The sequence below is a fragment of the Phocoena phocoena genome, chromosome 3 (genome assembly GCF_963924675.1).
Source record: "Phocoena phocoena chromosome 3, mPhoPho1.1, whole genome shotgun sequence".
Classification (NCBI taxonomy): domain Eukaryota; kingdom Metazoa; phylum Chordata; class Mammalia; order Artiodactyla; family Phocoenidae; genus Phocoena; species Phocoena phocoena.
In genome coordinates this window covers 125183460-125200180 of record NC_089221.1, presented here as the reverse complement: position 1 = coordinate 125200180, position 16721 = coordinate 125183460, and the positions used below count along the sequence as shown (strand labels likewise).

General features: G+C 36.5%; 1 protein-coding gene across 1 annotated transcript in view; it reads right to left on the bottom strand.

Annotated features, from left to right (window-relative positions):
- Window positions 1-6846: 6846 nt before the first annotated feature.
- SPINK5 (serine peptidase inhibitor Kazal type 5) overlaps window positions 6847-16721 on the bottom strand; it is a 66003-nt gene continuing 56128 nt past the window's right edge. The window contains exons 24-27 of the mRNA XM_065873726.1: window positions 16339-16466; window positions 16107-16185; window positions 9643-9773; window positions 6847-7006 (exon numbers count right to left, since the gene is read on the bottom strand). Coding sequence (XP_065729798.1) covers window positions 6847-7006; window positions 9643-9773; window positions 16107-16185; window positions 16339-16466 — 498 coding nt within the window. The remainder of the gene's footprint in view (window positions 7007-9642; window positions 9774-16106; window positions 16186-16338; window positions 16467-16721) is intronic.

Here is a 16721-nt window from a genome sequence, read left to right as displayed (position 1 = left end):
AGTCCACCCTATCCTTCACCTCACCATATCCCTGAGCCACATTTTCTCCCTGGTGCTCAGAATTATCATCAAGGGTTGCTTAAGTCTTGAGTGTGAGAGAACATAGTCTTCTGTGCATATTACCTGATAATCATAATCAAAATAATAATGAGGAAGGCAGTACAGGGGGTTTGTTGTTGTTATCTCAATAAAATATTCAAAATGACATAAAGTGACTACTTCTCAAAAATCATATGTCGTGGCCAGGAAAATGGTATTTCTGAATTTCCTAGAAATAACCAGGAGAAGATACAATCTCAGATGTTATAGTATCTGTAAACCCATTCTGTATGTCCTGGAATTACCAAAGAAAATAGCAACATTGTTTTCTCATTTTTTTTTTTTTTTCTGAAATGGCTCTGTGTTTTCCTGCTTGAAAAATGATTTATAAGTCTTCTTTCTTTTTTCTTAATGATAACATAAAAAGAAAAAAAAAACACCATAGGGAATGATTTATCTTCACTCAGTTAGGACAAAGATCATAAAATCCTACTATAATGGGCCTAGTGGCAACTTATCTAAAAGAAAAAGGGCAGAGGAATCAATACAAAATTAACTCCCCAAATCCAAGTAGGCCTGCCATTCCCAGCACAGTTCTAGAGCTGAGAACAACTAGAAGCATGGTGGATTCCCCACAGCTTCCTCCATCTACAGTGTGTTCAGCATTAGCCTGGAACCTGCAAGTGAACAATGTAACTAGATACTGTCACAGGACACCGGTAGCAAGGTTCTGAGCATGAGAGTGTTTCAGCATTGAGGCAGGAGCTTATACGTGTTCCATCCCACCGCTATCTAGTGCTTATATTCTCTGGTGGATTTCTCATGTGTATTAGGTCGTTGTCCAGTTTAGTAGCCTCTAGCTACAATACATGTAGCTCTTGAGCACTTGACATGGGGCTTGGTAACTCTTGTTGCCTTGGTCTTCCCCCAGACTACGTATGGGTCCAAGGCCCTGATACAGGAAATTATGAATTATTGATTCATATCTGGTTTGGCTTTATATAGCTGTTGGCTGCCTGGGAACCCCTACATCCCCACCTCTCTTCTAGACATTCCTTCCCAGCCGTGAGAGCAACTTGAATTTGAAGAAAGCATTCTCCATCCACCTATAGGCTTAGAAAAACAAAAAGGTAGAGTTCATTCAGCTTCTGCAAAAACAAGTTCCTATCTTCCAGGCAGTGACAAAGAAATCCCAGAAATGGCGTTCTGCGGGGTTTACTTTTATTGAACAAGCAGTTGGACAGACAGCATTGTGATCAGGAGGTTTCCACAGCACAGACTGGGTGAAGATGTCTCTGTGCCCTCAGATCACAGAATCTAGGAGGAAAGAGATGGAAAAGACTGAAAGTCAGTGAGTCCATTCCCCCAACAGTTCTGTATTGTTTTCTATAGTAAATAAGACGAGCTCTGAAGAATTCTTTGTATATACAGATGGTGAAGGTAGGCAATTCAGAATTGGAATACACATTTTCCCTCATGGCTTTCACCAACTCTTTCATCATTTGACCTACAAGAGAAGATGGGTAGGTTAGATGTTAGAAACTCAAAGACATTGTAGAAATGCAGGCTATACATTCATGATGGTAATAACATAGTCAAAGAAATCCATAGATTCCTGCATTCTGCTAAGAATGCACAATTTCAAAATCACTTTCACATTTTATTCAGTTGATTCAGTGAGTATTTATTGAGTATCTAGTATATACTACCTGTTGAGGTGGATACAAAAATGAACTCTGCTCTTGATTACATGAGACCGTCATGGTAATGAAAAAAGGAAGGTGTCATTCACATCTTTTCACAAAGGAATAAATTAAACTTCAGAGAAGTTCACTGACTTGCCAAGATGTCACATTTGGTCAGGACTTAAGTCTAATTCCTCTAACAATTAATGCTTTACTATTATAGTTTGTTTTAGGCCATGAGATTTTAATCAGCTGTCTTCCTGCCTGACTCATCCATGTAGTTGTATATTCTTGAAATCAACATTTAAAACATTAAATCAACGTTTAAATTTTTTAAAAAGGTAACTGCATCTTGTCTGCTGGTACTACCTGGAACACTAGCAGCATTATTATTCCAAACTCAAACCTCCATTTTAGTTCTCACATTAACCCCATCAGGCTTCCTTTGATTTGAGTTGGCAAGCTATGGTCTTGTTGAATCCTGGAAAATCTTTGTCATGGAATTGAGAATAGTCATTTATTCATCTCAGAAAATAGTACTGGTATTTTTCTTAACATAGGAATTTCCTTCCAGTGTAGCTAATCTTTATTTAATTGAGATAATGCCTTTTCTAGAGCCCTTGGTTTTCAGAATCTCCTGACAACTAAAGGATGGTGGCAGAGCACAAGAAATGAAGTCAGGGCTACAGTGGACCCCGAACAAATGCTGATTAACTTTGGTAAATTGCAGGATTTCTCCCAGGCTGATTTTCTGTAAAATGGGAAAGATAACGATCCCTGCCCTAAATGCAGATTTACTGTGAGGATGCAGAAGGAAAGAGCAGATAAAGCTCTATATTAAATTAATCTTAGTAGTTACTGTATAATGAAAAGTACCTCGTAGAATAGGAAGTAAAAGTAGGATTTTCAGTCTATTTTTCCAGGAAAGTTGTGACTGCCAGGCCTTTTATTCATTCTTGGGATTCCAGACTCTCTTAGAGAATCTTCTACAGAGGAACAAGGTTTAGGCAATAGTTTCCAGCGTCCAGGATTTACACCCATAATGGTTATCAGAGCGGTCCTGAGCCATGACCCACCCATATCACCTTGGGGTATCCAATATCACATAATTGAATCATACAGCAGGAATTGAACCCATGCCCAGGACACCTCTTGCTCTAATGATCTGTTCCATCAGATAAAACCATAAATAATTCCTGTCATTAATAATGCCTGTTATGTAACTCTAGCGAGAAAAAAAAACACCCCAAAATGAAAGGAGGGAACTTGCAAAACCTTTTGTTCTTAGCTCTGGCGAGATGCTTCATTATTTGAATAAATACATCTTATTAATATTATTCTATGGCAAATTCCTCATAAAGTAGTTTGCATCATGTTGTCCACATGAGATTACAGCAAGGCATAGTCTAAGGTGTGGTCTATAAGACTTGCATAAAGATTATTTTTACCTCCCTGTTTGAGATGTATGTGACCAGGTATGTTTTTAAGATGGGGAGACAGGATATTCTGGCAATAAAAATGAGAAGCAGACCACTAACAGTTTATATCTAATAAGATAAGAAGATAGCCAACACAACATAGGGACTAGAGCAAAAGTTTAAAACCTCTCTTTATATATGTGTAATGCCCAGAGTAGATAAATGACTTTTTTAACCCGCATGAGAAAACAGTGGTCTCCTGACTTCATTCCAGTACCCTGCCTCCTACCCTGCGTTCCAGCTGCCAGTGTGAAACCAGAAACACCTAGCTTATAGCTCTTGTTTTTCCACTTTCCCATATCAAGGCTCGCTGATCTTTTGAATATGGTCTCATCTGGTATTGCTTAAGATCCTCAAGTCTGGCAGAATTGTTTTTAATTCCATTATTGCCAAAGCTTTCTGTGCCAGTGGAATAGAGTAAAAACAGTTGTGAATAATAATAACTAGCTATCAAATCTTAACTTATTAAAATATTGTTTTATTAAAGATAAGTATATTTTAATACCAAATATAAATTTATTATTTAAAAGAAATAAGCCTTGTGCCGGGGTCTGTTTCTCTACATTCATACTTTAGGCTCCTAGGCCTGATGATAATAATAAATGCCATTGCGTTTTAAACACTGGGCCAAATGCTTAAAAGTATTTATTAAATATTTTCAATAACTCAGTGAGAGCTTTGGTTTACGTATTTATGTGATTTGCCAAAGGTCTCGCATATGAAAAACATCAAAAACTCTGAACCCATATTTATCTGGTGACAAAAAGTTTTCTCTTATTTGAAAATTCCTAGTTTTTTCCCCAGGTCACATATCATCTTGCCTGAGGAAGAGATTCCTCAAATGCCATCACCAGGGAGAACGTTAAACTCAGCACATTGGTCTTCCTTACCCTCGGGATATATGTTCCAAGATCCCCAGTGGATGCCTGAAACCACAGATAGCTCCCAACCCCATATATACTATGTTTTTTTCCTATACATACATACCTCTGATAAAGTTTAATTTATAAATCAGGCACAGTTAGAGATTAACAACAACAATAATAAAACAGAACAATTATAAAGTTATGTGAATGTGGTCCTTCTCTTTTTTTCTCTCAAATGTCTTATTGCACCGTACTCACCCCTTCTTCTTGTGGTGATATGAGATAATACAGTGCCTATGTGATGAGATTGAGGTGAATGACATAGGTACTGTGACACAGCATTAGGCTACCATTGACCTTCTGAATAGGCCACAAGGAGGATCATCTGCTTCAGGTAATCCATCAAACTATGACGATGTTGATGGCTGGATGACAGGAGCAGATAATGTCAATGGTTGGGAATCTTTGATAGCTTAAGGTTTTTTTTTGCCAAAAACTTTTGGAAGGACATTGTAATCGGAAGGTGTCACTCTTTTTTAATAACTCATCAAAGTGTTGCTGCAAAAGTTGTAATCCTTTGGTGATCATACGGGTGACTTTAATGCTGTGTTCCATCCAAGGATCGTATTCCATAATTTTTTCCTTTAATATCTGTGCAATTTGAAACACTTTGGCAAATTTTGGTAATGTTCACATTGCTGGTTCTGCTTCAATTTCTTCATCTTCCTCTCCCTCTGTAGACGACTCAATAAGTTCTTCCAATTCCTCAGTCTTTAACACTTCTCGGTGGCCTTCAATATGTTCTTCCACTTCATCAAGCATGTCGGAATATCCTTCTCCATCAACTTGTCTTGCCCTGTGAATGATTTTCCTAACTTCTCCATTGATCCCCAGGAAGCCTTTAAAATCATTCATGACTTCATAAATTTTTCCAGCAGGCATTTACAGTTTCTAGGTCTAATTTATCCATTGCAGCTTCGAGGAATGTTATTGTGTCAGCAATAGTGAATGATTTCCAGCAGTGCGTTTTGTCCACATTAGGGTCTGCATCAATTGCTGATCAAATACCAGGCAGGTGTATGTGCCCTTGACAAATTGAATGATGCCCTGGTCAAGGGGCTGAAGTCATGAGGTTATATATAGAAGCAAAAATACAACCTTGAAATTTTCATTTTCATAGCAAATAGATTCAGGATGGCCAGGTGCATTGTCTGTTATTAGTAGGACTTTAAATTCCAAGCCTTCCTCTTCCAAGTATTTTTTCACTTCTGGGTTGAAGCATTGGTGGTATCATTCCATAAACAAGATGGCTATCACCCATGCTTTCTGATTATGGTTTCAGAACACAGGCAGATAATTTTTGTTTTTGAGAGCAAGTGGGTTCTTCACTGTATACTATGCCTGGCTTAATCATATGCCCTGTGGTATGTACCAGAGTTAATCTGGCTTTCCATGTTTTATGCCTTGGTGCCTCCTTTGCACTTTTATGAATGCAGGTTCTGTTGGGTATCTTCTTTCATTGTAATTGAAGACTTGTTTTGTATGACATCCTTTCTCTTTAATCAACCTTTTCAACTCTGTCAGAAATGTGGCAGCAGCTTCTTCACTGGCAGACGCAGCCACTCCAGTAATTTTTATATTTTTCAGTCCAAATCTATTCCTGAATCTGTGTAACCATACTTTACTTGTAGTAAATGGCTTGGTGTCACTAATTTCACGGCATCCCTTGCTGAAGTCTTGGTAGAGGCTTGATGCTTTCTGGCCCAGCACCTTGCCACCAGTCAGAACACAGTTTCTATTCGTCTTCCATCCACAAATCTAATGCCTTTTCCATCTTAACTAAGCACTTATCACACAATGTGGCTGTAACTTGTACACTTTGAGGTGGAGCAACAAAACTAACATAAATTTCTTTTTCCTTCTTCACAATTTCGTGGATAGAAAATTCATTCTTACCAAAGGTCTGAGCACCTCAGCACACAATATTTTTTTCCCCCTTATTAAGGTGAGAACTTTTACTTTGCACATAGAGGAAGAACTTTTTGGCTTTTCTTTGGCATATACGAATTGCCAGTGTCACTACTCTTGCACCCTGGGGGCATTATTCCTTCAAATAAGGGTGATTTGAACAAAAGACTGTGATGTCATGACAGTTGGTCTGATAACCTAGATGGCTAGTAAGTGACTAAGAGGTGGGCTATGCTGGAAAAAGGGAAGATTTACCTCCTGGGTGAGATGGAGCAGGACGGTACAGGATCTCATCATGCTACTCAGAACAGCACACAATTTAAAACTTGTGAGTTGTTTATTTTTGGAATTTTCCATTTCGTATTTTTGGACCTTGGGTAACTAGAACCATGGAAAGCAAAACCTCAGATAAGGTGAAAGTACTGTAATGTGTGTCATAACATCCTTGTAGGGATTTAAATGAAAAAGGCAACTCTTCATGTTGGTAAACAGCTTAATGCAAGGTATTGATAAGAGGATATAAGGTTTAAGTCCACTTCTTTCAGTATCTGACCTCGCTTGGTCTCTGTCTCATCTCTGTATTGCAGATCACAGAAAATAAAATCAGCTCTGCAGAAGTGTTACATTATGTACATTGCTCATAAACAGTCTGTCATTGATCCCAGTAAACTGTAAACATTTAAAAACGTTAACTACTATATTTTTATTCCCACATATTTCAGTAATCACTTATCTTCACAATGAAGATTTGACCAATTCTGGGGTTATCTAACCTAGTATCATTTCCCTGGCCAGAGAACTGTCCATCACTCAGTTCAAGAGAACAGAAGCAGAACCACCTGGTTCTGACACTGTAATCATGAACACCGGTGTACTTACAGATGCTGGCAGGCTGAGAGGTGTTGCTTCTGGGTTGCTCTTCTCCTCACACCTTCCTTCACTGCGTATGCGTGTATTAGTTTGGCGTATTCTAAAACAGAAGAGGAAGTTTCAAAGATGGGAAAACTCAAAGTTATAATGAAAAAAAAAGACAAAACACAACCAAGGATCAATATGACATTTGGGCATCAAACCAGAACTGAAATTAGGGGTAGGGGCCAGGATCTGCATTCAACTGCATCATTCAGGTTTATTCTCTCTCTCCTGATTGAGCCCCAGATTTGTGCTCCAGGCCTGGATCTGTTTCATCACATTTCATTCTCCTGTACACTAGACAGTCATGGAATTGTTGAATGTCAGAAATAAACTTGGAGATCATTTAGAGCAAAAGCCATTATTTTATAGATGGGAAAACTGGATCCCAGAGAGAAGTTTGACTTTATTGGATACCTATAATATGACTTGGAGATTATAAAATAGAATATATTTTGTAAAATTACTTTATATAAATATATATAAATTCTATATGTATGTTATAAAATATAACAATATATGATCATAGAGTGTGAATTTTATATCAGTAGTTGGAAAGAATCTTAAAAGATGAATTTTAATGACATTCTTGTAAGAAATACTATATAGCAAACATCTACTTGTTTGCTCTGGTGATAGGAAACTCACTGTCTATCAGGACAGTTCATTTTGTCTTTGAACATTGTGCAAGTTGAAACTGCTTCCCTATAACTTCCTCTAAGACCATGGAAACCAATAATGTTCCATCTTGCCTGGGATAGCCTGAATCTTCTCTTCCTAATGTATACTCACAGTTCTTTAGCTAAACAATCCTTTATCAATATTTTTATTATGGGCATTTCTATAATTTCTGAAGCTCCCTTGAGTAAACTTACTGTGGGTTTATACAGTGAATGGAATGCTTGTAGAGCACTGGATGGATAATTTAGGGCCTGACATTTACAATAAAGAGAAGTTGAAGGATTTCTGGGGTGAAAATAAGACATATATAGCAACAGATTCATGAATGGTTGTACTCATTCCTTAAACATTTAAGACATTTAAGAATTAACATTCCTTAATTATTAAAACTCTGTAAGATCCATGGATAGATCTCAAGAGATTTATGTGCCCACATTTTTTTTTTTTTTTTTTTTGCGGTACGCGGGCCTCTCACTGTTGTGGCCTCTCCCGTTGCGGAGCACAGGCTCCGGACGCGCAGGCTCAGTGGCCATGGCTCACGGGCCCAGCCGCTCCGTGGCATGTGGGATCTTCCCGGACCGGGGCACGAACCCGCGTCCCCTGCGTCGGCAGGCGGACCCTCAACCACTGCGCCACCAGGGAAGCCCCATGCCCACATTTTTAATGTTTCATCATTTTCTTTTCCTTTGTGGAAAGAGGTAACTTTCTCTATATTATCAAAGGAATCTTTGATCCCCAAATGTTTAAGGAACTACTGCCTTGGATATAACAGTAGTGTAGTGGAGAGAAAAGAAAACTGTGTTTAGACCCAAATCAACAAGATTAAAATCCAGTCTGATCTACTTCCTAGCTTTGTCATTTTAAACAAATTACCTGGACTCTCTGAGCCTCAGATTAACCATCTGTGCAATGAAGGTGATACCACTCTGTAGTGAGCAGTGAGGATTCAGTGAAACTGTGAATATGAAAGTGACTTACTTACAGATATAACACATAAAGCACTCATATTCAGATTTTAGTCTATGTATATGAACTGCAGAATGGCTCTTGCTTTTGTGAGTTAGTTGATTTAAAAGGAAATAAATGTAAATTCAGATATTTTCCTGGGATTGAAAAGCAGGATATCAGTCCCATCCTTAAATTCTGGGCCTTGCTTACAGTGTTCTAAGAAGGAGAGAATGAACATATATGGACTGCAATGTAAGTCTGAGGTGAGGTGGGGTAGAAAAGTCAAGATTTGCCAACATGCCCTTATTTAAAGCTGGTCAAATGAAGGCTGGGAACAGGTGAAGAATGTGAATGGAGATGAGAGTAAATAGCATTCGAGCAGAAAAGCAACAACAAATCTACAACCAATAATTAAAGTATTAAAACAAATTCCTTGTATTTAACTAAAATAAAAATCGCTATTCTTCTCAATAATCCTGTGAAGTCAGCTGGCCCAGAGAACTATCTCAAGTTTTCCAGGGAAGAAAGTGAATCTCAGGATGAGATAATATGCCTGCAGATAGATTGTGATAAATTGAGAATAGGTCTGCCGGTTACTCCAGTGTGCTTTCTTCTGCATGATAGCACTTCCTGCTCCAAGAAGACGTGGAGAGGATTGGAAATCTGTGACTATCAGGTAGTCATAAGGCCATCAGAGATTAGAGGCTGGGCTGACTCTGTATCGCAATGATTTTCAACTTTTTTCTCTTTCCACGAAGGGTAGATGATGTTCACGCTCCCATGAGTGCACATGGGCTTAGATTTTCTCTAATTATTGTAACCCACCACTTTTTCCTTTCTCTTCCACTCAGTAAACTATATGAACAGTTTTATTAAAGGGATAACCTTAAATCCTCTCTATTTTATGCATGAATAAGATCATTCACAACATTTGAATTTTAACTGCTATGATTAGTAAATTGTTTGCAACACACCTCACATTCATATCAGTACACTGCTGTGGGTCAGCACTGTCATCAAGAGCCTCTACACTGGAAGATGGACACATTGGACTTGTATACTTACAGATTTTCATGACAGAGCTTGCAAGGATTGCCGTATGTCTGGCCATCATCACCACAGACAGGCTGTAAAATCTTTGGACAAAGGTAACCCATCCTGGGTAATACTCGGTAGTGTTTGCACATCTCAGAGTTCTGAACAAGCAAAACATAAAGTACATTTGCTCAATGGCACTCAAGAGATAATGAGCTTGGGGAAAACCTCTTGATTTCCTCAATCATGTATGAATAAATGGTTAGTAAAGGAACTGTAACATAGGTTATACAAACTCACATATTCGTTTCACACCACTGTTAGGTAGATTTAACCTCCTAGATTTGGCTTCTTTTTACTAGGGAAGTTACGTAGCTAAACCAAGATACAAGGGAAAAGCAAAGCAATAAGAAAACAGAAATCCTACATGATACTGGGCACAGATAAACTGAGGTATGCCCATAGGAAAAAAACTACCATGCAAGAAATAATATCCCTTTTTTTTTTCTTAAATGAAGACACTGGTTATATACAATCTAGAAAGGAGAGACTCAGAGGTAAATGCTGGGTAACCATATGGGTTTTTGAGTCCCAGCTCTGCCACTAATTAGAGGAGTGATTTATCTGACTTCTCTGAGCCTTAGTTTCTCATCTGAAAAACATGAATAATAATAGCTCTTGCCTCATTTGCTTTAGGGAATCAAATCAGATAATGCATTTATATGTATACATAATACAGTGTTTGGCACACACTAAGTGCTCAGTATATGTTAGTTGTCAGTATGTTTCCCAAGGTAAAAAATACATAGATTTTTCATGTAGATGAAGGAACATTATTTCTTCTTGCTAGTCTTTTGGAAGTGTGAGTTTAATAATGATGATGATGATGATAATAATAACAACAACTTTACTAATCTTAAAGTATGACCAAAGGGAAAAAAACACAGAGAAATTTTAAAAATAGGATTATGAAAGACTAAAATTCAGTGGTGTCAATAATTATATTAAACATTAATAGGACCAAGTACTTCAGTTAAAGAACAGACATTATCAGACTGGAGAAACAAAATGACTCAACTTATAATATTTACAAGAAGTATACTTTAACTATATCTTTTTTTAATAATAACTATTTTTAACATCTTTATTGGAGTATAATTGCTTTACAATGGTGTGTTAGTTTCTGCTATATAACAAAGTGAATCAGCTATACTTATATGTATATCTCCATTTCTCCTCCCTCTGCATCTCCCTCCCACCCTCTGTATCCCACCCCTCTAGGTGGACACAGAGCATGGAGCTGATCTCCCTGTGCTATGTGGCTGCTTCCCACTAGCTATCTATTTTACATTTGGTAGTGTATATATGTCCATGCCACTCTCTCACTTCGTCCCAGCTTCCCATTCCCCCTCCCCATGTGCTCAAGTCCATTCTCTACATCTGCGTCTTTATTCCTGTTCTGCCCCTAGGTTCTTCAGAACCTTTTTTTTTTTTTTTTTTAAGATTCTCTATATATGTGTTAGCATACAATATTTGTTTTTCTCTTTCTGACTTACTTCACTCTGTATGACAGTCTCTAGGTCCATCCACCTCACTACAAATAACTCAATTTCATTTCTTTTTATGGCTGAGTAATATTCCATTGTATATATGTGCCACATCTTCTTTATCCATTCATCTGGCAATGGATACTTAAGTTGCTTCCATGTCCTGGCTGTTGTAAATAGTGCTGCAATGAACATTGTGGTACATGACTCTTTTTGAATTATGGTTTTCTCGGGGTATATGCCCAGTAGTGGGATTGCTGGGTCATATGGTAGTGCTATTTTTAGTTTTTTAAGGAACCTCCATACTGTTCTCCATAGTGGCTGTATCAATTTACATTCCCACCAACAGTGCAAGAGGGTTCCCTTTTCTCCACACCCTCTCCAGCATTTATTTTTATTTATTTATTTTTTTCAGCATTTATTATTTGTAGATATTTTGATGATGGCCATTCTGATCAGTGTGAGGTGATACCTCATTGTAGTTTTGATTTGCATTTCTCTAATGATTCTTTAACTATATCTTTATATTTCAACCAGTAGGTTCAAAGTAAAAGGATGGAAAATATATACATGCAAACACTCATCATACAAAAGGTGGTATATCTATATTAATATCCCACAAAGTAGAATTTAGGACAAGAAGTAATAGCAGAGATAAAGAAGAGAATTTCTAATTATAAAATAATAAGTTCAGTAATTAACAATCCCAAACATTTATGTACCTATAGTTTCAAAATATCTGAGGCAAAAACTGACTGACTGAAGGGAGAAATAGGCAAATTTACAAACATAAATGGAAATATTAACATACTTCTTTTTATAATTGATACCCCAGACAAAAAATATCAACGTATAATATTTGAAAAACAAAATTAACCAGCTTGACCTAAATGACATTTATAGACCTCTATATCTGACAGCTGCAGACTATACATTCCTTTCAAGTGGACATGAAATTGTTGCCAAAATAGACCATATTCTGGGTCATTAAGCCAGTGTTGATAAATTTCAAAATTGAAGTCATAAAATGTAAGTTTTAGGATCACAGTGGAATAATTATAGTAATAAATATGATAGCTATAAAATTCCTCAGTATTTAGAAATTAAGCAACACACTTCTAAAGAACTCATGACTCTAAAGTAATCATAATGGAATGTAGAAGTGTTTTGAACTGAATGATAATGAAAATACAAAATATCAAAACTCAGTAGCTAACTCAGTGATCTGAAGGAAGAGTTTTAAGTAAATACATAAAAAGTTTTAAAATCAATAAACCTCCATTTCAAGAAACTAGCAAATAAGCAAATTAAGCTCAGAGGAAATAGAAGAAAACAAATAATAAAGAAAAGAAATTTATGAAATAGAAAACAGAACAAAGCCAAACACTGGTTGTGTGAAAAGATTAATAAATTGATAAACTATTTACAAAATTGACAAAATGCAAGGAATACATATTAGCAATATTAAAAATAAAAAGTACACTATATAAATGTAGATATTAAAAGGATAATGTGGAAATGTTATTAATAACTGTATGCCAATAAATTTGACCACTTAGATGGAATTAACAAATTCCTTGAAAACCACTTTCTGAGAAGAAATAGAAAATGTAATAGTAGTCTGTTGATAATTATTTCAGAGGTATAAAGAAGTATTTTCTAATTTGTTTTGTTAAATAATTCAAACATCTAAAGGGACTGTTTTAGACTCTGGTGAGTTCCTTATCAATAGAGATAATTCAGGGAGAGTTTAGACAAGCCCCTTCTAAGAATCACTGGTAAAGGTAGGACTGAACCAGGTATATCCTTAGTATTTTTCAGGTATCTGCTGCCCCAAGATTGAACTACTAAAATAAAGGATTATAAAGAAGCAACAAAGACAGAATTATGCTTCTCTTTTCTTACATAGCACATCAACTCTGAACAAATTTTCCACCTCCAAAATAGACCTAGGATTCATCCACTTCTCATGACCTCCACCACTACCACCATGGTATAAGCCAGCCTCTGTGGATTACTGCTGTGGCTAACTAGCTGTCTAGCTTTTTCTCTTGTCCTTCTGCAGTGTATTTTCAATTCAGCAGGCAGAGTCATTCTTTCAAAACATAAATCACATCACGTCACTGCTCTTTTCAAAACCTTCATTCAGAATAATAGCTAACGCCTTTAAAATGGTCTACAAAATCCTACATAAGATGGCCTCTTGTTATTTAATGACTGCCTCCTTTATGACTGTCTCTGTGGTCACTCTGTGTCAACTGTACTGGGCTCCTTGCTGTACTGTGATCCCTGCCTCAAGGCTTTGCTGTTCCTCTTCTTGGAATGTTCTCCCCTCACTTACATGTATGGAATTGATCCCTTTAGGAGATGCAAATGTCACCTTCTCAGAGAGCTCTTTCCTGTACAAGCTACTTAAAATTGTATCCCAGCATTTACTATAGCATTTTTCTACTTTATTTCCCCCTTGCTATTACATTTTATTTATTCGCATCATCTATGATCTGTGTTCTTCCAGTATAAACTCCATAAGTGTAGAGAGTTGTATCTGTTCTGTTTATGGCTATTGTTCTCATATGCACAGTAATGCTTGGAAAATAGTAGGTGCTTAATAATTATTTGTAGAATGCATAAATGATAGCTAAATGAATGACAAAATGAATAATGAATGTTCTCTTCCCCAAGAGAAAGCTCAGCTCAAAACCAGGTTATTCAGGAGGAAGCATGATCGGGTTTCTGGTCTGCTGGTGGTATCTTATTTCTTGATCTGGTGTTAATATCACAGATATGATCACTTAGTAATAGCTGTACACTTATGATGTATACACTTTTTCTATATGACTATTATACTTCAGTAAATTTTTTTTTAAATAACACATTTTGGGAGGGATAAATTGGGAGATTGGGATTGACATATACACACTACTATATATAAAATAGATAACTAATAAGAACCTGCTGTATAGCACAGGGAACTCTACTCACTACTCTGTAATGGCCTATATGGGAAAAGAATCTAAAAACAAAGAGTGGATATATGTATATGTATAACTCGTTCACTTTGCCGCATACCTGAAACTAATAACAACATTGTAAGTCAACTATACTCCAATAAAAATCTGAAAAAAAAAACAGATTTTATTATTCACAAGAGCCAAGATACACACACACACACACACACACACACACACACACACACACACAGATAATGGAATATTATTCAGTCATGAGAAAAGGAAATCCTTCCATTAGTGACAACTTGGATGAATCCTGAGGGCACTGTGCTAAGTTAAATAAGTCAGACAAAGAAAGTCAAATACTGTATGACATCACTTATATGTGGAATCTAAAAAAGCTGAATCATAGAAACAGAAAATAGAAGGGTCGTTAACCAGGGGATGGTATTGGAGAAAATGGGAGACATTGGTCAAAGGGTACAAGCTTTTAGTTAAAAGATAAGCTCTGGGGCTCTAATATATGGTATGGTGATTATAGCTAATAATACTGTGTTATATACTCAAAGTTGGTGAGTAGATCTTAAATATTCTCACCACAAAAAAGGAATGGTAATTATGTGAGGTGATGGAGGTGTTAGCTAACACTATAATGGTAATCATTTTACATTCTTTAAGTCTATCAAATCAATGTGTTGTACACAAATTTACATAATGTTTTATGTCAACTATAGCTTAATAAAGCTGGGGGGGAAATAGCAGATTTTGTGAATAGCTCTTCTCCATGCTTAGGGATCCCTAGTATAGTGCCAAATTTACTAGAAATATGTAATTACTATGTATTTCACTAGTGTAACTCATCTATTATTCTACTTGATTTGGGAAAATAATTAGATAAAATTCATGTTTGATACCTTTCTTTCTTCTTTTTTTGGGTCATCAGATTAGGTGCTAAAGTCTCCCTTCTAGGACCCAATTCAAGATTGCACTTTGTGAATGAATATACTTCATGCTCTCATATCTTCTTTACTTCTTTCTACTCCTGACCTTGGCAAAGCTCTAAAAAAGCAATTCCATTAGGCTCAATGTAAATATAATAAGTATAAAATTACATATTTATATTTACATAAGTATATAATCAGTATAAGTAAGTTAAGCATAGCATTCCAGGCTGTTGGGAAAAGGACTTGGTTTGGAGGGGGAGTGGGAGGAAGTTGGGTGAAGAGCCTTTCTGGTCTGCTGAAAGAGTATTTATTCTTGTTTGAAATTGCTAAAATAGATATTTTAAAACTTGAAAAAAAATGATCAATATTAGAAATAGAATAGATATCCAGAAGTTGTACAATAAAGTCTTTTCTCAAAGCCATTCATCTACCAAAATGCATAATTCCCAACATGCTTTTCAAAAATGAACATTACTATTAATGTTTCATTTTGTGTAGTCAGTATAGAACTCATGAAAAGTTGCCTCATTAATGGGAAAACTTTCCTGGGGAAATTTCACTATTTCACTTTTCTAATTGAAGTCCATAGATGGATTAGAAGAGATTGTGCTGTTGTCATATTCTATGTGCTGCTATCGTAAAGCACTGAACCTTATTTTAAAACCCCCAATTGAATACAAGATGGCACTAGAATGCCAAGTCAAGAATTTATCACCTGGAGCTCCAAGCTTTTGATACTTTTTTTTCTTGTGTATAATTTTGGCGTCTATTTGCTTAATTGTTTTAAAACTTCAGAAAAAAAAATCCACTTGATAATAACAATAATTTGACAATTACCACTGTTCCTGCAAATGTGTGGTAATTGCATCAGAGTTGCTCTTAGGGCATTGAATTCCATGCTGTTTCTTTGAAGTTCTGGCCATGTCTTTCTTGTTTATCATTATATCCACAACGACTGGGACAGAGTAGGCATTCCATAAGTATTTGTTGAATGAATCAATCTTGCAACCAATCATCCAAATTTAAGTATAAGCACATCTAACATATATTACCTCTTTTCCATTGTTCTTTTCAACTGTGTTTCTCATGTAGTCCTGCTCTTTCGTTTTTCTTTTGGCTGCTTCCCTTCCCCTTGAAGAAAAACATGAGAAGAAACGCTTCAACTAAAGTGAACAAACACCTCAGGTGTGCTTTAAAAATAATTGTCATTTTCTCAAGCTGATGAGAAATGATTATTTCCTTTAAGACTCACAACTAAAGGCCCATTTTTGAAAAATAACTCACAGTTTTTCCTTACACATAGCACACATGTTGCCATGTGTCCTGCCACCTGGACCCTGGACAGGGTCACTTTCTTGGGTGCAAGTAAGTTGTCCATTTTCCATTTGACTTGTAAACTGATCACATACATCCTGAAAAGAAGGAAGGGTTACATTGGAAATGGCTATTTTCACGTAGTATTTGACTGAGTTTGAAAATTGGAAGATTTTGACTCAGGAGTTGGGCAGCCACTTAACCTTGCTGTGGGAGGCTCTATAACGGACCACAAAGGTGTCCAAGTTATAATTCCTGGAACCTGAAAATATGTAGCCTCACATGGCAAGCAGGAACTAAAGTTGAAGATGGAATTCAGGTTGCTAACCAGGTGACCTTAGAATGGAGAGATT